Below are 20,268 nucleotides of genomic sequence, written 5' to 3'. Positions count from 1 at the left end.
GATTACAGGCAAATGAGCCACCAGGCCTGGCTTACTAAGGTATGTTTTAGAGTGGTCGTTGCTTTAGGGGAACAAGTTCAGGTGAAGAAGGTCCATGATGGCCCCGGCAGGCAGAGGTCTCGCATTATGAAATAGGGGCCTTTACATTTAACAATGTTAAGATGAAAATTTTTATGTTACATGAATTATACCACAATTTAAAAAAAAAGAAAGAACGAAAGAAATGAGGACAAGGATTCCAAATGGGAGGGGCAGGGAGAACCAGGCATGGAAGGGTGTGCCACCTGGCAGCAGGTGTGGGAGTGGGCCGGGCAGATGCCCGAAGGGCAGTCCACGCTGAGCAGAGGGCAATGCAAAGTCCTGAGGCATGGAGATATCTGCAGGGCTCTGAAGACCAGCGAGGAGGCCGAGGGTGGGGTAGGTGCTGAGCAAGCCAGGGTGTAGATTGGAGGACAGCTGGCCAGACTGCACAGGACTCTAGGCATCTGTAGTGACTTGGTTTTACTGAGAGAAAAGGGGCACTTTTGGAGGGTTTGGAGCAGAGGAGGGACATGAGTAGCGAGGTTCTGAAGGATCACTCCAGCTGCTCTGTTGTCAGGAGCCATTTGGGAGGTGGGGACAGGCACAGTGGACCAAGTAGGGCAGGACTGCAATCACCCTGGCCAGGAGGACAGTGGCCTAGAACCAGGGTCGGGTACTAGATGACAGTGTGGTCAAATCATAGATATTTTATTTCTAGTCCAAAGAAGAGATAGGAAAGAGGTCCTGCAAATAGGCGATTTTTTTTTAATTCTTCACAGCCTTACCACACAACCTCTAAACCTTCAGTAAAGTTGGCTACATTCACAAGTAGCTGGTGTCACTTTGGTGGGGGCTTTGTAAGGAAGTGGGCAGGGTGTCTTTTAAGGAAGACTCAGGAGAAGAGCTGGTCTTCCAGTTGCGGAGGGAATGAAGTTGCAAAAAGAAAACAGCAAGGTTGAGCGACACACAGTGGGAACTGGAGCTCAGCGGGTAGGAGCTCCAGGCCTCCAGAATGCAGGACGGTAGTGCCGTGTTCGCACAGAAACCAGGCAACAGAGGGCGCCAGCACCCACCAGACACGAGGTAGGGCCACTGTCACAGTCAGGCCAGGACCTGCAGAGCCCTAAACCCTGAAAAAAGGCGGGGCCCCCCACCTACATATTAAGGAAAACATATGTGTGCCATTACATGCTGGTCTCCAACAACTGCTAAAATTACATTAAATCCTTTCTAGAATTTCGTGGCTGGGACTTGAGCCTGGTCTTGGTCTGTTTACTGATGACGAATCTAGTACTGAACTGGACCCAGTTCCTGACGAGGAGCCCTGTCCTAGAATCACTCACACGTGACAGTTGACAGGTGGCCCCACCGGGTTTGCATGGTGGACGGGTGTTCTGCTAGACCGGCCTCTCCACGCCCAGGAGGACTGGACTGAGCTGGTTTCTGCTCCTCAGAGAGTTTGCGCAGAGACTCTGAGGAAGAAAGCAGTCACCTCAGGCCTCTCCATCCTAGAGACGGCAGAAGGACAAACGTCTCCTGCTGGCACAAGGTAGTGGGGTGGAGGGTGGTCGGTGTTCCAAACACCAGTGCAGAGGGGACGTGTGTGTGTTTGGGAGTGAAGGAGGAAAGCAGGGGCTCAAGTGGTGAGAGAACCAGGGGCAATGAAGTAAAAGTGGCGTTGGGGGAGCTGCTGGGGGTGTGGGGGCGGGGACGCTGGATAAGGCATGGAGGACAGGGGTGGCTCTGCGGGTCCTCTGCCTCCACACCAAACACTCAGGGATCCGTGCCTCCCGCCAGTCTGGAGTCCCAATCGCCCCTCTCTCCGATTTGGGGGACAGGGATTTCTCCTTGTTCTCTTGCCATAACGCCTTCCTTCCGACTTCTCTTGTCCCATTCTCCCTCAGATCATCCCCTCCACTTATGCCAAGGCTTCCACAGCCTCGCTCTGCCGGGCCTTGGCATTCCCAGCCTGGGTGTTGAAACCATTGGCCGGGATCTCAAGGCAGCTGGGCAGGGAGAGGATAGCTAGAAGCCCAGGACACACTGCCACAAAAAGGCTGTGACTCATTTTGAGGAATTAAAAAACGCAGTCCAATTCATTTTAAAACTTTTGTCTCTCTTGGGACTATAGGCTGAAAGTTCTTTATAGCAACGGGCTTCCAGGGACTACATGTAATTATTGGTTCCTCTTTCCTTATCATCTGCTTCTTATGTCAATTAAAACTCCACTTCAGCCGGGTGTGGTGGCTCACTACTGTAATCCCAACACTTTGAGAGGCTAAGTAGGGAGGATTGCTTGAGCCCAGGAGTTTAAGATCAGCCAAGGCAATGTGATGAGACCCATCTCTACACCAAAAATTTAAAAATTAGCTGGGTGTGGGGGCTCACGCCTGTAGTCCCAGCTATTCTGGAGGCTGAAGTGGGAGGACTGATTGAGCCTGGGAGTTCAAGGCTGCAATGAGCTGTGCTCATGCCACTGCACTCCATCTGGGCAACAGAGCAAGACCTGGTCTCAAAAAAAAAAAAATCTACTTTATATGTAACCATCATTTCGGTTTGGAAGCCACTGCCTAAAGCTGACATTTTGCAGTTGGAATATGGCTATTCCTTCCCATCTTCAGGTTGGCTCAGGCCAACCTGGGATTCAGGACCACAGAGGACAACGAGGGTGGAAGGGCCCCTTTCTCCTTTCTGTGTGTCCTTCCCAGCCTGTCTGCAGCTCTTTCTTTGTCTTCAGTGTTGGGTCTACATCCCAGATGTCAGGACCCATGTACAGGCCTGGTGTGCTCCTTCCTGTGATTCATCAGACTTGTAGAAAATATTGGCAAGGAGCTACTCCATGGTCATATCACACATGCACATGCACACACATGCACCCACACGCGTGCGTGCACACAGACACACACACACACCGACCCTGGCCCACCCCCGTTGTTGTCCCCACAGCAGCAACATTTGTAGGGCGGTAGCACTGAGTCCCCCTCCGTGCACTCTTAGGTCCTGGGTGTGTACAGAACAGGCTCCACTCAGGACAGATTTGAGACCCCTTCTCCAGACCAAGAGGCGGAAGTGCACCCTCAAAACTGGGGTGCTTTAACCTTAGCAACCAGAGAACCACATAGGGGATGTGTAAAAAATGTGCATCCCTGGGCCCCTTCAAACCCTTGACCCACTGTCCTCTGAGCAGACAACCCCTTATCCCCCCCAGCCCCAGAGAGAGCCCTGCCCAGAGTCCACGGTTAGTTTTTTTAAAGTCTGTTCCATCTAGTTAAGAAAGAACAGTGGTACAGACCCACTTACCAGGCATCACCAGAGTCCCAGCATCTGAGTCACAGGAAATCACCCTCTGAGTCTGACATGCACTTGAATTAACTGGCATACTGCCTGGCACACAGAGGGAATCTAGATGTGGAATGGATATGGGTGATGTTACACGCCACATGTTTGCCTGCCCTCCAAATTCATATGCAGAAATCCTAACTCTCAAAGTGATGACATTTAAGTCATTAGTCATGCAAGTGGAGCCCTGTGGGATTAAGAGGTGACAGGAGAGCTTGCTGTCATTCTCTGCTCCCCACTGTGTGAGGATACAACAGGAAGACAGCTGTCTGGTGAGGAAGAGAGGGCCGTCGCCAGATACCGGACCTGCTGACACCTTAATCTTGGATTTTCCAGCCTCCAGGACGGTGAGAAATAAATGCTTGGTGTTTCAGCCACCTGGCCTATTCTGTTGTGGCAGCCTGAACTGGCTAAGGTAGCGGAGTCTGATGATGAAATGGGAGAGGTGTAAAAGTGAGGTGGGAAGGAGGACTACAAATACTAACTTTTTAGAGGAAACCTTGTGCAAAAAGTGGCTTGAAAAGTTTGAAAATGACACAAAACTTTGTTCTAAGACAAATTTTCAGAATTCAAAACTGAGAGCCCCAAGACTTTTCCCAATGATAGACTTGACTTTCCTTGAGGTCTTAGCCCCAGTAGGATGGCTGGGCTCTGTTATAAAACCCATCTGTTATGGTAGACCAGTTGCTGCCTGTTCACAGCTAGTTTAATGAATATTGGGGTGTGCTTGGTAAGAGAAAATCTCAACCATTTAAGAGAAAAGAGTTTGAATGGGTTAGGGATATGGGAGAGGGGAGAAAGGAGATGGGAGAAAATACAGGAATGGGGAGAGGGTACCAGAAAGAAAGGGAACAGCAAAAGAGGCAAGGAAGAGAAGGGAAGAGGAAATTGGAGGAAGGGAGAAGGAGCTCACATAACCTCCAACCATCCTGCTCACACCAGAGGGGTTTTTTGCAGGGGCCATGGGGATGGCAGAGGAGAGTTTATTCAAAGTTAATTTTGTTTTTAAATGTCTTCTTTCAGTTTTCAATAAGCAATTATATTCTGAATACTTGGAAAACACTCCCTTCACAAAATTGTTCTTTAATTGGGTCTCTACAGGCCTGCCCTCAGTTGTTCCAGGGTAAAGAATTTGGGCAGTGCCCACACCCATGCTGTTGGACATTTCTTCACCATACCAGTGAGGGTGTTTGTGTCCACGCCCAACGTCCTGCCTGTTACTCTCCACAATGTGCCAAGAATGCCCCTGACTTGTATCCCTGTGCGCCTTCTTTTGCTTCTACTGTTGCTACTAACAGCCTTGGAGATCATGGTTGGTGAGTGTCCTGAGATCTCAAGACCTGGCTGAGAACAAGAAGGAGGAGGGAGAAAGGTGGGGGATAGGCGACTGGGGTCTCATGCAGGCTTCAAGCAAGCGGGTACCTGCTCTTAATGATGAGGTGAGGGAGAGGAACCCTGGGATGTTACCCCCAGTTAATGGGAGACCCCAGCCGGAGGCCCTAGGCCAGGCACGGGCTCACATGTGGCAGTTCTATAATGCTACCCCCCACCTTCTACTCCAGGACTCTTTCCTGAATGCCCGGGACCCCGGAGGAATTCAGCGTGTGTCCCGTGATGAATGCCTCTTTTTCCTTTCTATTGAATGTCCTGTGTGTTCAGCTAGATTTTAAGTCTCAGGAGGTCACACAGAGGTTTGTCTGTTTTGTGCCTCGGAACTTGGTAGATGTTGCTAAAAATATTTGTGATATGAATCCTCCTGTTAACACCATTAGCACTAAGTACACCCCAGGGGTCCTCGGTACCATCAAGTATCTCACCCCAGATAGTCAGGGGGAGATGGGAGCAGGGATCCGGAAGGTTGAGGGAGTCTGGGATGGAACCGCCCCCCTCTGCCAGCCTGGCCTGGTCCAGGGAGTCTTGGGTCACAGACGCGCAGGTTCTAATGGGCCTCTTCCCCTGTCCTGGACCTCACCTGCATCTTTCTCTCACAGGTGCTCACTCTCTTTGCTTCAACTTCACTATAAAATCATGGTCCAGACCTGGACAGCCCTGGTGTGAAGCGCAGGTCTTCATGAATAAAAATCTTTTCCTTCAGTACGACAGTGACAGCAACATGGTCAAGCCTCTGGGTCTCCTGGGGAAGAAGGTAAATGCCACAAGCACATGGGGAGAATTGACCCAAACGCTGGGAGAAGTGGGCCGAGACCTCAGGATGCTCCTTCTTGACGTCAAACCCCAGATAAAGACCAGTGGTAAGTGTGGAATGGGGTGGGGAAACGGAGGCAGGCAGCAAGAGAGGGGAGGGAAGAGCACAGGTGGGGAGGGGCTTTAGGTGTATTTGTGTATTGATCATTGGCCCAACCATAGAGACACATGGGACCCAACGGGCGGGAAAGGGCAAGTCCAGGTAGAAAGAATACAGGCCCCTAAATATGCAGAGAAACACTTGACCTGTTGGAAGATGATGGACCTCTCAAGAGTGGAGGATGACGGCTTTGTGCCTGGATTGCAGGTCCTTCCACTCTGCAGGTCGAGATGCTTTGTCAGCGTGAAGCAGAACGATGCACTGGTGCGTCCTGGCAGTTCACCATCAATGGAGAGAAATGCCTCCTCTTTGACGCAATGAACATGACCTGGACAGTAATTAATCATGAAGCCAGTAAGATCAAGGAGACATGGAAGAACGACAGAGGGCTGGAAAAGTATTTCAGGAAGCTGTCAGTGGGAGACTGCAATCACTGGCTCAGGGAATTCTTAGGGCACCAGGAGGCGATGCCAGAACCGACAGGTAACTGAGCCGGGAGGGAGAATGAGGCAGCTCTCTTTAAAGGTCAAAAGCCTTCCCTGTGTGGGTGTCAGCATGTGTGCAATAGAAAATTTGATTGACTTCTCTGTGGGCTTCTTCACTGGAGAGTCAGTGACGGCCATGAGGATTTCCCACCATCCTCCCTTTCCCATCCCACCTCCCACTGTTTCTTCCTCAGTATAGAAACCCCTTCCCATTAACTAATGATCCAGTCACCAATGACCCACCACTAAATGGTCCCAAGTCTATCTGCGCCATTGCAAACATCCAGGCCTTCTCTTCCTCTATTATAATTACCCTTCCACCAACTTTAATGACACTTCTTAGGAAATTCCCCACACAGAATTGAGCAAGACCCATTGTGTCATCCTCCAAACAGTTCTAACCACAGTAATCATCTGAAATTATGTGGTAATCAGATGGACATTTGCTACCTCTCTCAGCAGATATCTGAGCTCCATAAGGACAAGGCACAACACCATTCATCTTCATGGCCCAGGGTCTGGTAGAGTGGCTGTCACATGAGCCAGTGATTATGTGGGGCACCATGTGTTCCTGGGGAAAGCAGGGGCTGAGGAAAGCGTATTTTTAGGTGTCACAGGGCTTGTGCTTTGTTGTTGTTGTTGTTTAGTGTCACCAGTAAATGCTTCAGATATCCATGGATCTTCCTCTAGCCTACCAGATACATGGCTCATCCTGGGGGCATTCATCTTGACAGTCTTAATGGGAAATTTTCTCATCTACGTCATGTAGGGAAAAGAAAGAGAGATCAGACTGCTATCGTGTCTATGTAGAAAGGGAAAACATAAGAAACTCCATTTTGACCTTTACCCTGAACAACTGCTTTGCCCTGAGATGCTGTTAATCTGTAACTTTGCCCCAACCTTGAGCTCACAGAAACCTGTGTTGTATGGAATCAAGGTTTAAGGGATCTAGGGCTGTGCCTTGCTAACAAAATGTTTACAGGCAGTATGCTTGGTAAAAGTCATCGCCATTCTCCAGTCTGGATAAACCGGGGGCACAATGCACTGTGAAAAGCCTCAGGGACCTCTGCCCTGGAAAGCCAGGTATCGCCCAAGGTTTCTCCCCATGTGATAGCCTGAGATATGGCTTCGTGGGATGGGAACGACCTGACCGTCCCCCAGTCCGACACCCATGAAGGGTCTGTGTGAGGAGGATTAGTAAAAGAGGAAAGCCTCTTGCAGTTGAGATAGAGGAAGGCCACTGTCTCCTGCCTGACCCTGGGAATGGAATGTCTCAGTATAAAACCCGATTGTACATTTGTTCTATTCTGAGATAGGAGAAAAACCACCCTATGGCAGGAAGTGAGACATGTTGGCAGCAATGCTGCTTTGTTATGCTTTACTCCACTGAGATGTCTGGGTGGAGAGAAGCATAAATCTGGCCTATGTGCACATCTAAACATAGTACCTTCCCTTGAACTTATTTGTGACACAGATTCCTTTGCTCACATGTTTCCTTGCTGACCTTCTCCCTACTATCACCCTGCTCTCCTTCCGCATTCCTCTTGCTGAGAGTGAAAATACTAATCAATAAATACTGAGGGAACTCAGAGACTGGTGCTGGTGCAGGTCCTCTGTATGCTGAGCGCCGGTCCCCTGGGCCCACTGTTGTTTCTCTATTCTTTGTCTCTGTGTCTTTTTTCTTTTCTCAGTCTCTTGTCCCACCTGACAAGATATACCCACAGGTGTGGAGGGGCTGGTCCCCTTCATCTGCCGCCCAATGTGGGTGCCTTTCTCTAGGGTGGAGATACGCTAAGAATGTGAGCATTGAGGACAGTCGACGAGATTCCCGAGTACATCCACGGTCAGGTCAGCCTTGCGGCAAGCTTGTGCGCTAGGAGGAACCCGGGGTAACAATGGGACAAACTGAAAGTAAATATGCTTCTTATCTCAGCGTCATTAAAATTCTTTTAAGAAAAGGGGGAGTTAAAGCTTCTACAGAAAATCTAATTACACTATTTCCAAAAATAGGACAATTCTGCCCATAGTTTCCAGAACAGAGAACTTTAGATCCAACAGATTGGGAAAAAATTGGCAAAGAATTAAAACAAGCAAGTAGGGAAGGTAAAATCATCCCACTTACAGTATGGAATGATTGGGCCATTATTAAAGCAAATTTAGAACCGTTTCAAATAGAAGAAGATAGTGTTTCAGTTTCTGATGCCTCTGAAAGCTGTGTAATAGATTCTGAAGAAGAGGCAGGGATAGAATCCCAGAAAGGAATGGAAAGTTCACACTATAAAAATGTAGCAGAGTCTGTAATGGCTCGGTCAACGCAAAATGTTGACTATAATCAATTACAGGAGTTAATATATCCTGAATCATCAAAACTGGGTGAAGGAAGTCCAGAATTACTGGGGCCATCAGAGCCTAAACCACAATGGCCATCAACTCCTCCTCCCGCGGTTCAGATGCCTGTAACGTTACAACCTCAAATGCAAGTTAGACAAGTGCAAACCCCAAGAGAATATCAGTAGAAAAGGATAGAGTCTTTATCTCTAATTCTATCTAAAGGATAGAATCCGGCAATGCCGATTCAGATACAGTATCCACAATAGCTGGTAGAAAATAAGACCTAACCACCAGTAGTTTATCCATACCAGCTGCCAGCCGAGTTTCAGTATTGGTCGCCTCCAGAGATTCAGTACAGACCTCAAGCAGTGTGTCCCGTGCCAATAGCATGGCACCATGCCAGCAATCCACGGCAGTGGTGTTTAATCCTACATCACCACCTAGTGGACAAGGTGGTACACTGCATGAAATCATTGATAAAGCCAGAAAACGCAGATCTTGAGGCATGGCAGATCCCGGTAATTTTACAACCGATACGGATACAGGCCCGGGAAAGGGAGTCAAGCAGGAGCATCTGTCCGAACTGAAGCTAGATATGGATCTTTCACCATGAAAATGTTAAAAGGTATGAAGGATGGAGTTAAACAATATGAACCCAACTCCCCTTATATGATAACATTATTAGATTCCCTTCCTCATGGAAATAGACTTATTCCTTATGATTGGGAAAATTTGGCTAAATCTTCCCTTTCACCCTCTCAGTTTCTACAGTTTGAAACCTCGTGGACTGATGGAGTACAAGAACAGGTACAAAAAAATCAGGCTACTTATCCTGCTGTTAATATAGATGCAGACCAATTGCTAGGAACAGGTCCAAATTGGAGCACCATTAACCAACAATCAGTGATGCAGAATGAGGCTATTGAACAACTAAGGGCTATTTGCCTCGGGGCCTGGGGAAAAATTCAGGACCCAGGAAGCACCTACCTTTCTTTTAGTTCAATTAGACAAGGCTCTAAAGAGCCATATCCAGACTTTGTGGCAAGGTTGCAAGATGCCACTCAAAAATCTATTACAGAAGATAACGCCTGAAAAGTGATTGTGGAAATAATGGCCTATGAAAATGCAAATCCAGAATGTCAATTGGCCATAAAGCCATTAAAAGGAAAAGTTCCAGCAGGAGTTGATGTAATTACAGAATATGTGAAGGTTTGTGATGGGATTGGAGGAGCTATGCATAAGGCAATGCTAATGGCTCAAGTAATGCTTTAGGAGGACAAGTTAGAACACTTAGGGGAAAATGTTATAATTGTGGTCAAATCAGTCATCTAAAAAAGAATTGCGCAGTCTTAAATAAACAGAGTAAAAATAAAGAGCCACCCGGCCTGTGTCCAAGATGTGGAAAAGGAAAACATTGGGCTAATCAATGTCATTCTAAATTTGATAAAAATGGGCAACCATTGTTGGGAAACGGGAAGAGGGGCCAGCCTCAGGCGCCGCGGTCCCGCAACAAACTGGGGCATTCCCAATTCAGCCGTTTGTTCCTCCGGGTTTTCAGGGACAGCAACCCCCACAGGAAATACCACCACTTCAGGGAGTCAGCCAATTACAACAATACAGCAGCTGTCCCCCACTGCAGCAGGCAGCGCAGCAGATCTATGTTCCACTCAAATAGTTTCTTTACTTCCTGGAGAGCCCCTGCAAAAGATTCCTACAAGGGTATAAGGCCCGCTGCCAGAAGGGACGGTAGGCCTTATTTTAGGGAGATCAAGTCTAAATTCGAAGGGAGTCCAAATTCATACTGGGGTAATTGATTCAGATTACAAAGGAGAAATTCAGTTAGTGATCAGCTGTTCCCCGGAGTGCCAATCCAGGAGATAGAATTGCTCACTTACTGCTTTTGCCTTATATTAAAATTGGAGAAAACAAACCAGAAAGAACAGGAGGGTCTGGAAGTACCAACCCTGCTGGAAAAGCCGCTTATTGGGCTAGTCAGGTCTCAGAGAACAGACCTGTGCGTACAGTCACTATTCAGGGAAAGCAGTTTGAAGGAGTAGTGGATACCAGGGCTGATGTTTCTATCATCACCTTTAATCAATGGCCAAAAAATTGGCCTAAACAAAAGCCTGTTACAGGATTTGTCAGTGTGGGCACCGCCTCAGAAGTGTATCAAAGTGCCATGATTTTACATTGTCTAGGACCTCATAATCAAGAGAGTACAGTTCAACCTGTGATCACTTCTATTCCAATTAATTTATGGGGCCGAGACGTGTTACAACAATGGCACACAGAGATTACTATCTCAGCCTCCCTATACAGCCCCACGAGTCAAAAAGTCATGACTAAAATGGGATATCTCCCTGGCAAAGGACTAGGGAAGAATGGAGATGGCATTAAAGTCCCAATTGAGGCTGAGGGAAATCAAGAAAGAAAAGGAGTAGGGTATCCTTTTTAGGAGTGGCCACTGTAGAGCCTCCAAAACCCATTCCATTAACTTGGAAAACAGAAAAACCTGTATGGGTAAATCAGTGGTTGCTACCAAAACAAAAGCTGGAGGCTTTACACTTATTGGCAAAGGAACAATTAGAAAAGGGACATACTGAGCCTTCATTTTCGCCTTGGAAGTCTCCTGTGTTTGCAATTCAGAAAAATTCCAGCAGACGGCGCATGCTGACCGACTTAAGAGCTGTTAATGCCATAATTCAACCCATGGAGGCTCTCTAAGCGGGATTGCCCTCTCCGGCCATGATCCCCAAAGACTGGCCTTTCATTATTACTGATCTGAAGGATTGCTTTTTTACCATTCCTCTGGAAAAACAGGATTTTGAAAAATTTGTTTTTACTATATTAGCTATAAATAATAAAGGACCAGCCACCAGGTGTCAGTGGAAAGTGTTGCCTCAGGGAATGCTAAATAGTCCGACTATTTGTCAGAGTTTTGTAGCTCAAGCTCTTCAACCAGTTAGAGACAAGTTTTCAGACTGTCATATCATTCATTATGTTGATGATATTCCGTGTGCTGCAGAAACGAGAGACAAATTAATTGACCGTTACACATTTCTGCAGACAGAGGTGGCAAATGCAGGACTGACGATAACATCTGATAAGATTCAAACCTCTGCTCCTTTCCATTACTTGGGAATACAGGTAGAGGAAAGGAAAATTAAACCACAAAAAATAATATAAGAAAAGACACATTAAAAACATTAAATAACTTTCAAAAATTGCTAAGAGATATTAATTGGATTTGGTCAACTCCACGCATCCCTACTTATGCCATGTCAACTTTGTTCTCTATCTTGGGAGGGGGGTCCAGAATTGAATAGCAAAAGAGCATTAACTCCAGAGGCAACTAAAGAAATTGAATTCGTTGAAGAAAAAATTCGGTCAGCAGAAGTAAATAGAATAGATCACTTAGCCCCCCTCCAACTTTTGATTTTTGCTACTGCACATTCTCCAACAGGCATTATTGTCTTGTGGAGTGATCCTTCCTCACAGTACGATTAAGACTTTTACATTGTACTTGGATCAATTGGCTACATTACTTGGTCAGGCAAGATTACGAATAGTAAAATTGTATGGAAGTGACCCAGATAAAAATCACTGTTCCTTTACACAAGGAACAGGTTAGACAAGCCTTTATCAATTCTACTGCATGGCAGATTGGTCTTGCTGACTTTGTGGGAATTATTGACATTCATTACCCAAAAACAAAAATCTTCCAGTTTTTAAAATTGACTACTTGGATTTTACCTAAAATTACTAGACATAAACCTTTAGAAAATGCTCTGACGGTGCATTGGAAATGCACCCAGCAATGGAAACACGGCTTACATCAGGCCAAAAGAACGAGTCATTGAAATTCAATGTTTGGTTGCTGTCATTTCAGTGTTACAAGATTTTAATCAGCCTATTAACATTGTATCAGATTCTGCATATGTAGTATAGGCTACAAAGGATGTTGAGACAGCCCTAATCAAATATAGTATGATCAGTTAAACCAGCTGTTTAATTTGTTACAACAAACTGTAAGAAAAAGAAATTTCCCATTTTATATTACTCATGTTCGAGCACATACTAATTCACCAGGGCCTTTAAAGCAAATGAACAAGCTGACTTGCTGGTGTCACCTGCCTTCATGGAAGCACAAGAACTTCACGCCCTGACTCATGTAAATGCAACAGGACTAAAAAATAGATTTGATATCACATTAAAACAGGCAAAAAACATTGTACAACATTGCACTCAGTGTCAAGTCCTACACCTGCCCACTCAGGAGGCAGAAGTTAATCCCAGAGGTCTATGTCCTAATGTGCTAGGCAAATGCATGTCACACATGTACCTTCATTTGGAAAATTATCATTTGTCCATGTGACAGTTGATACTTATTCACATTTTGTATGGGCAACCTGCCAGACAGGAGAAAGTACTTCCCATATTAAAAGACATTTATTATCTTGTTTTGCTGTCATGGGAGTTCCAGAAAAAATTAAAGCAGATAATGGGCCAGTATACTATAGTCAAACATTTCAAAAATTCTTAAATCTGTGGAAAATTACACATACAATAGGAATCACTTATAATTCCCAAGGACAGGCCATAATTGAAAGAACTAACAGAACACTCAAAGGTCAATTGGTTAAATGAAAAAAGGAAAAAGACAGCAGGGAGTATAACACTCCCCAGATGCAACTTAATCCAGCACTCTATATTTTAAATTTTTTAAACATTTATAGAAATCAGACCACTACTTCTGCAGAACATTTTACTGGTAAAAAGAACAGCCCACATGAAGGAAAACTGATTTGGTGGAAAGACATCAAAAATAAGACATGGGAAATAGGGAAGGTGATAACATGGGGGAGAGGCTTTGCTTGTGTTTCACCAGGAGAAAATCAGCTTCCTGTTTGGATGCCCACTAGACATTCGAAGTTCTACAATGAACCCATCGGAGATGCAAAGAAAAGTGCCTCCGCGGAGACAGAAAACCCGCAATAGAGCATCATCAACTCGCCAGGTGAACAAAATGGTGATATCAGAAGAACAAATGAAGTTGCCATCCACCAAGGAAGTGGAGCCGCCGACCTGGGGCCAACTAAAGAAGCTGACACAGTTAGCTGAAAAAAGCCTGAAGAAAACAAGGGTCACACACACTCCAGAGAACATGCTGCTGGCAGCTTTGATGATTGTATCAATGGTGGTAAGTCTGCCTGTGACTGCCAGAGCAGCTGCAGCTAATTACACTTACTGGGCCTATGTGCCTTTCCCGCCCTTAATTCAGGCAGTCACTTGGATGGATAATCCTATTGAAGTATATGTTAATAATAGTGCATGGGCACCAGGCCCCACAGGTGATCGTGGCCCTGCCCAACCTGAAGAAGAAGGAATGATGAATATTTCTATTGGGTATTATTATCCTCCTATTTGCCTAGAGAAGGTACCAGGATATTTAATGCCTACAACCCAGAATTGGTTGGTAGAAGCACCTACCGTCAGTGCCACCAGTAGATTTACTTATCACATGGTAAGTGGAATGTCACTCGGGCCACAGATAAATAATTTACAGGATTCTTCTTATCAAAGATCATTAAAAATTAGGCCTAAGGGGAAGCCTTGCCCCAAGGAAATTCCCAAAGGATCTAAAGGCCCAGAAGTCTTAGTTTGGGAAGAATGTGTGGCTGATACTGCGGTGGTATTACAAAACAATGAATTTGGAACTATTATGGACCGGGCCCCTCGAGGCCAATTATATTATGATTGTACGGGCCAGACCCACTCATGTTCACAGGCCCCATCCGTCTGGCCCACTAATCAGGACTATGATAGTGATTTAACTGAAAGGCTGGACCAGGTTTATAGAAGGTTAGAATCACCCTATCCATGGAAATGGAGTGAAAAGGGAATCTCATCACCTCGACCAAAGTTAGTTAGTCCTGTTACTGGTCCTGAACATCCAGAATTATGGAAGTTTACTGTGGCCTCGCACCACATTAGAATTTGGTCTGGAAATCAAGCTATAGGAACAAGAGATCCTAAGCCATATTATACTATTAACCTAAATTCCAATCTGACAATTCCTTTGCAAGGTTGTGTAAAACCTCCGTATATGTTAGCTGTAGGAAACATAGTTATTAAACCAGATTCCCAAACTATAACCTGTGAAAACTGTAGATTGTTTACTTGCATTGATTCGACTTTTGATTGGCAGCACCGTATTCTACTAGTGAGGGCAAGAGAGGGCGTGTGGATCCCTGTGTCCATGGACTGACCGTGGGAGAGGCTTCCCCATCCGTCCATATTTTAACGGAAGTATTAAAAGGAGTTCTAACTAGATCCAAAAGATTCATTTTTACTTTGATTGCAGTGATTATGGGTCTTATTGCAGTCACAGCTACTGCTGCGGCTGCTGGAATTGCTTTACACTGCTGTGTTCAAACTGCAGAATATGTAAATAATTGGCAAAAGAATTCCTCAAAATTGTGGAATTTTCAGACCCAAATAGATCAAAAATTGGCAAACCAAATTAATGATCTTAGACCAGCTGTCATTTGGATGGGAGAAGGCTCATGGGCTTGGAACGTCATTTTCAGTTACAGTGTGACTGGAACACGTCGGATTTTTGTATTATACCCCAAGCCTATAATGAGTCTGAGCATCACTGGGACATGGTTAGACACCATCTACAAGGAAGAAAAGATAATCTTACTTTAGGTATTTCAAAATTAAAAAAAGAAATTTTTGAGGCATCTAAAGCCCATTTAAATCTGGTGCCAGAAACTGAGGCAATTATGAAAGCTGCTAATGGCCTCGCAAATCTTAACGCGGTCACGTGGGTTAAAACTATCGGAAGTTCCACTATTATAAATTTCATATTAATCATTGTATGTCTGTTCCGTCTGTTGTTAGTCTGCCAGTGTATCCAGCAGCTCTGAAGAGACAGTGACCAGTGAGAACGGGCCATGATGACGATGGTGGTTTTGTCAAAAAGAAAAGGGGGATATGTAGGGAAAAGAAAGAGCGATCAGACTGTGATTGTGTCTATGTAGGAAAGGAAGACATAAGAAACTCCGTTTGACCTTTACCCTGAACAATTGCTTTGCCCTGAGATGCTGTTAATCTGTAACTTTGCCCCAACCTTGAGCTCACAGAAACCTGTGTTGTATGGAATCAAGGTTTAAGGGATCTAGGGCTGTGCCTTGTTAACAAAATGTTTACAGGCAGTATGCTTGGTAAAAGTCATCGCCATTCTCCAGTCTGGATAAACCAGGGGCACAATGCACTGTGAAAAGCCGCAGGGACCTCTGCCCTGGAAAGCCAGGTGTTGTCCAAGGTTTCTCCCCATGTGATAGCCTGAGATATGGCTTCATGGGATGGGAAAGACCTGACCGTCCCCCAGTCCGACACCCATGAAGGGTCTGTGCTGAGGAGGATTAGTAAAAGAGGAAAGCCTGTTGCAGTTGAGATAGAGGAAGGCCACTGTCTCCTGCCTGACCCTGGGAATGGAATGTCTCGGTATAAAATCCGATTGTACATTTGTTCTATTCCGAGATAGGAGAAAAACCGCCCTATGGCAGGAGGTGAGACATGTTGGCAGCAATGCTGCTTTGTTATGCTTTACTCCACTGAGATGTTTGGGTGGAGAGAAGCATAAATCTGGCCTATGTGCACATCCAAGCATAGTACCTTCCCTTGAACTTATTTGTGACACAGATTCCTTTGCTCGCATGTTTCCTTGCTGACCTTCTCCCTACTATCACCCTGCTCTCCTTCCGCATTCCTCTTGCTGAGAGTGAAAATACTAATCAATAAATACTGAGGGAACTCAGAGACCCGTGCTGGTGCGGTCCCCTGGGCCCACTGTTCTTTCTCTATACTTTGTCTCTGTGTCTTATTTCTTTTCTCAGTCTCTTGTCTCACCTGACGAGATATACCCACAGGTGTGGAGGGGCTGGCCCCCTTCAACATCAGGTGGCAAAAAGGTGAGTGGCAGGCTGGTCTCTGGCCCTTGAGGATGTCTTAGTCTGGTAAGGACTTGAGAGAGGTGAGCCATGGGTCTCACCCAAGCCCCCTCCTCGATCCATCTCCCTCCATAGAAATGGTGCACTGCCTTAGTCTTGAGCCCCCACACTACACAGCAGGGCTGGCAGCACAAACATGCAGTGAGAGGAGGGACGAAGCAAACAACTCCTGAGGAGGGGCAAGGTCCAAGATCTGGAACACCTGCCTGGGGTATTGTCTCCTCGCCATCCACCCCAGGGTTCTCCCAGCCCTTTGATGGAAAGTTTGTTTGCTGTCTGCGTTTAGCATGACTTAGCTCAGCAAGGTTCCATCCCCTTTTCCCGTTCACCCTGAGAAGACTTGCTGGTGGCACTTGCGGCTGCAGCATTTACTCCCAGATAACACACAAGGTGTGGTATAAGAAATCCTTTCACCACCCTCTAACCATTACAGCTCTGAACTCCTACAACCTGTTCAAGAAGGACAACCCTAGCACATGATTAGCCATGTAAATTTCAGACTCAGTTGATTGAAAGAATGCTGGAAAAGCACCACGGCCGGGGCGGCAACGTCTTCGAGGTCGCCAGTGCTCTGATGGTGTCACACCTTGGCCTATCCAGAAGTTTTTTTTTTTGGTTGTTGTTTTTTTGTTTGTTTGTTTGTTTGTTTGTTTGCTTTTAATACATTCCTCAAACACTTATTGGGCACCTACTATGTGTCAGGCACTGTTCTAGGTACCTGGGACACATCAGGGATTCTTGCTGTCCTGAGGTCAGAGATGAGGAATTCCATGGGATGAGTCTTCTGTTCTTAAACCCAGTGTAAAGACGAGGCCGTCAGGGAGGAGGGAGTAAGATCTGGGCATCGGAGCCCCCCAGCTGCTGCTCATGGGGGTGAGGACACCAGGCCCCTGACTGTGCTCTGGCCTCTGTCTCCCAGCTCCCTGCCCAGGCCCACAGCTATGGCCATGGCCCAGGAGCTCAGCCACCTCCTGCCCAGTCTGCGGCAGGCCATCCAGGAGCCTCAGCCATCTCTGCAGCCCGAGCCTGTCTTCACCATGGACAGAGCCAAGGTACCGCCGCTTTTCTGGAAGCTGTACATCTACGCGGGCTACCGGCCACTGCATCGGACCTGGCGCTTCTACTTCCGCATGCGGTTCAGCCGCTGCTGCTGCGGCTGGCCCTCCTTGTGGGGACCATGGACTTCTGGGGAGACCCACACGCCCTGCCCCTCTTCATCACTGTCCTCGCCTCTTTCACCCACCTCTCCTTCAGTGCCTTGGCTCACCTCCTGCAGGCCAAGTCCGAGTTTTCAAAAAAATACATCGAGCGGACTATTTAAGATTTTTGCATTACGTGTAGTAAGGTTGTCACATTTCAACAAAAAAAAAAAAATTTAGAAAACTAGAAGCAGAGGTTTCAGTTTTCATTATTGTTTTGACAAACTGGTGGCACTCCCCGTCAGGTATGTACTCAGTAATGAATTAAATTAGAAATACATTATATATTTTTTCTAGTGAGAATCTGATACACAGATATGCACACATTTTTTTTTAGACGGAGTTTCCCTCTTGTTGCCCAGGCTGGAGTGCAGTGGGGAGATCTCAGCTCACAGCAACCTCCGCGTCCCGGGTTCAAGCGATTCTCCTGCTTCAGCCTCCGGAGTAGCTGAGATTACAGGTGTGCGCCATCATGCCCGGCTAATTTTACATTTTTAGTAGAGATAGGGTTTCTTCATGTTGCTCAGGCTGATCTCAAACTCCACAGGCAGAGGAAGTGAGAAGGAGCTGAGAGATGGAACTAAGAGACAAACATTTGCAGCTCCCAGCCTGATTCTGCTCTGTGCCAGCGCCTGCAATGGGCATTGTGGGGGTGTTAGCCGAGGCCAGCTGGGCAGCTCCCTGCCCCACCTTCAGGAGCCAATGATGGAGCATTCTAGAGCCTTCTCAGAGAACTGTGGCCGTGGGGAGCGGAATGTACTAGGCACCGAAAGGGAGGTAGCCAACCCCAGGGGTCTGAGCTTCCAAAGGCTCTCTCTTGGGGTGTAGGGCAGTGCAGTGAGGGAAGGCCTGGCTACTTCCTTTACTACATCTACAGAAGGAGAGATGATCAGAAAAGGCCAGAAGAGTAAGACATGTTCCAAGTACCCCATCTCCACTGGCAAAGCACTTGAAGACCCTTCCTTGTCCTCTCAGATAATTTTGATCCTCTAGTCTTTAAAATAGGAGTTACGATCTCCATTTTAAAATAGAAACTGAGGCCGGGCACAGTGGCTCACGCCTGTAATCCTAGCACTTTGGGGAGGTTGAGGCAGGTGGATCACTTGAGGTCAGGAGTTTGAGACCAGCCTGGCCAACCTGGTGAAACTCCGTCTCTACTAAAAATACCACACACACACACACACACACACCCCTTAGCTGGGTATGGTGGCACATGCCTGTTATTTCAGCTGCTTGGGAGGCTGAGGCATGAGAATCACCTGAACCTAGGAGGTGGAGGTTGCAGTGAGCCAACATCACGCCACTGCACTCCAGACTGGGCAAAAGAGCGATACTCTGTCTCAAAATAATAAGCTACAATAAAATAGAAACTGAGGCCCAGAGAGGTAATGAGCTTAGCCAGAAGACACAGCCAATGAAGAGTATCACACAGAAGCTGTGTCTCCCAGCTCCTTGCCCAGTTGTGTGGAGACCCTTGGTTTATGCTGGAGGTGGCAGAATTTGGGGGGTTCTGACCCCCTCTCTCCCCAGTAGGCAGCTGCGCGTGGCCAGGCACAGCTCCAGCCCCATGGTGGCTGGTGGGCAAGCGGAGGCTCTTTGGAACACGTGTTTCCACTTCACTGGAGATGGGAACTAATAGCAGAAAATCCTGTGAAGCTGCTAATGGGATAATGGAGAAAGTGTTTATTTTTCGAAGGAGGCCTGTGAGGATCTGGGGCAGGCCCAGTGTGAGGCCACGGAGGCAGGAGGTCAGTCCACTGTTAACAGGGATTACGCAGACACCGTGGAATGAGGGGGTTTCCAGAGCAGAGGCTGAAGGCAGGGCCTGGTCTGGTGCTCTCAACATCTGCTCTCCCTTGGGACAGTAAAGCTGGACCCGAGGACTCCAATCACTTCTAGGTAGGGGGCTCCATGCTCCACGCTTTCCTCTACATCTGCTTCCTTCTATCCCGCCCAAGGTGCAGGCGCCTGGGGTGGGGCGGGGCGGGGGGAGGGTCATCACATGGGTCTCCTGTCCCCAGGCAGTGTGACCCCTTCAGCTTCCTGAGGGATGTCTGGGTAGCTGCCTCCCCCCATGCACAACTCTGGGAGGGAGGTGGTTCATATTGCACCTTCGCCTGGAACCACAACCACCCCCGGGGAGCTAGTTCTCCTTGAGAAATGTCTTCATGAGCAAGGCACAGTGGGTCTGCCCTCCCCTGTCCCAATTAGGTAGCCAGCTGTCTCTCCAGCAGATAGCACTGCCCTTGGACCTCCCAGCCCTAGCCCACTTGGAAGCTCCTATTAAGCTTGAGGGCAAGAAGTCCCTTAGCAGTCCGCAGTGCGGTGGCTCTCAGGCTGTGGGTGTGGGAGAGGCACTCAGGGGCATAGGGGAGGCCAAGCTGGCAGGATCCCAGGCTCCCCTGCTCCAGTCAGAGCAGTCCCGCCTTGTTTTACATATTGACATTCCTCACATTTCTCTCCAAACACTAAAGTTTCTACTTCTTAAAAAATAAAAATAGGCCAGGCGTGGTGGTGCACGCCTGTAATCCCAGCACTTTGGGAGGCCGAGACAGGTGGATCACCTGAGG

The 20,268-nt window shown here is 47.1% G+C and overlaps 1 protein-coding gene across 4 annotated transcripts; it reads left to right on the top strand.

The window, feature by feature from the left end:
• The first annotated feature begins 261 nt into the window (after nucleotides 1-261).
• LOC721374 (retinoic acid early transcript 1E) lies at nucleotides 262-17,817 on the top strand. 4 transcript variants are annotated; one of them, XM_077999514.1, is made up of 7 exons: nucleotides 278-1,570; nucleotides 3,525-3,707; nucleotides 4,462-4,676; nucleotides 5,352-5,612; nucleotides 5,873-6,148; nucleotides 13,404-13,681; nucleotides 15,388-17,817. In XM_077999514.1, exons 3-7 carry the CDS (start codon nucleotides 4,601-4,603, stop codon nucleotides 15,442-15,444), a joined length of 948 nt encoding a protein of 315 aa, XP_077855640.1. In that variant the 5' UTR covers nucleotides 278-1,570; nucleotides 3,525-3,707; nucleotides 4,462-4,600; the 3' UTR covers nucleotides 15,445-17,817. The 4 variants fall into 4 exon arrangements, with proteins under 4 accessions (XP_077855639.1, XP_077855640.1, XP_028703043.2 ...); XM_077999513.1 differs by lacking the exon at nucleotides 3,525-3,707 and having other exon boundaries at nucleotides 262-1,570; nucleotides 13,404-17,817; XM_028847210.2 differs by lacking the exons at nucleotides 13,404-13,681; nucleotides 15,388-17,817 and having other exon boundaries at nucleotides 294-1,570; nucleotides 5,873-7,808.
• Nucleotides 17,818-20,268: the final 2,451 nt, after the last annotated feature.

The sequence above is a fragment of the Macaca mulatta genome, chromosome 4, assembly GCF_049350105.2.
Source record: "Macaca mulatta isolate MMU2019108-1 chromosome 4, T2T-MMU8v2.0, whole genome shotgun sequence".
NCBI lineage: Eukaryota > Metazoa > Chordata > Mammalia > Primates > Cercopithecidae > Macaca > Macaca mulatta.
The sequence above is the reverse complement of the archived record's forward strand: the minus strand, read 5'-3'. Positions and strand labels throughout refer to the sequence as shown.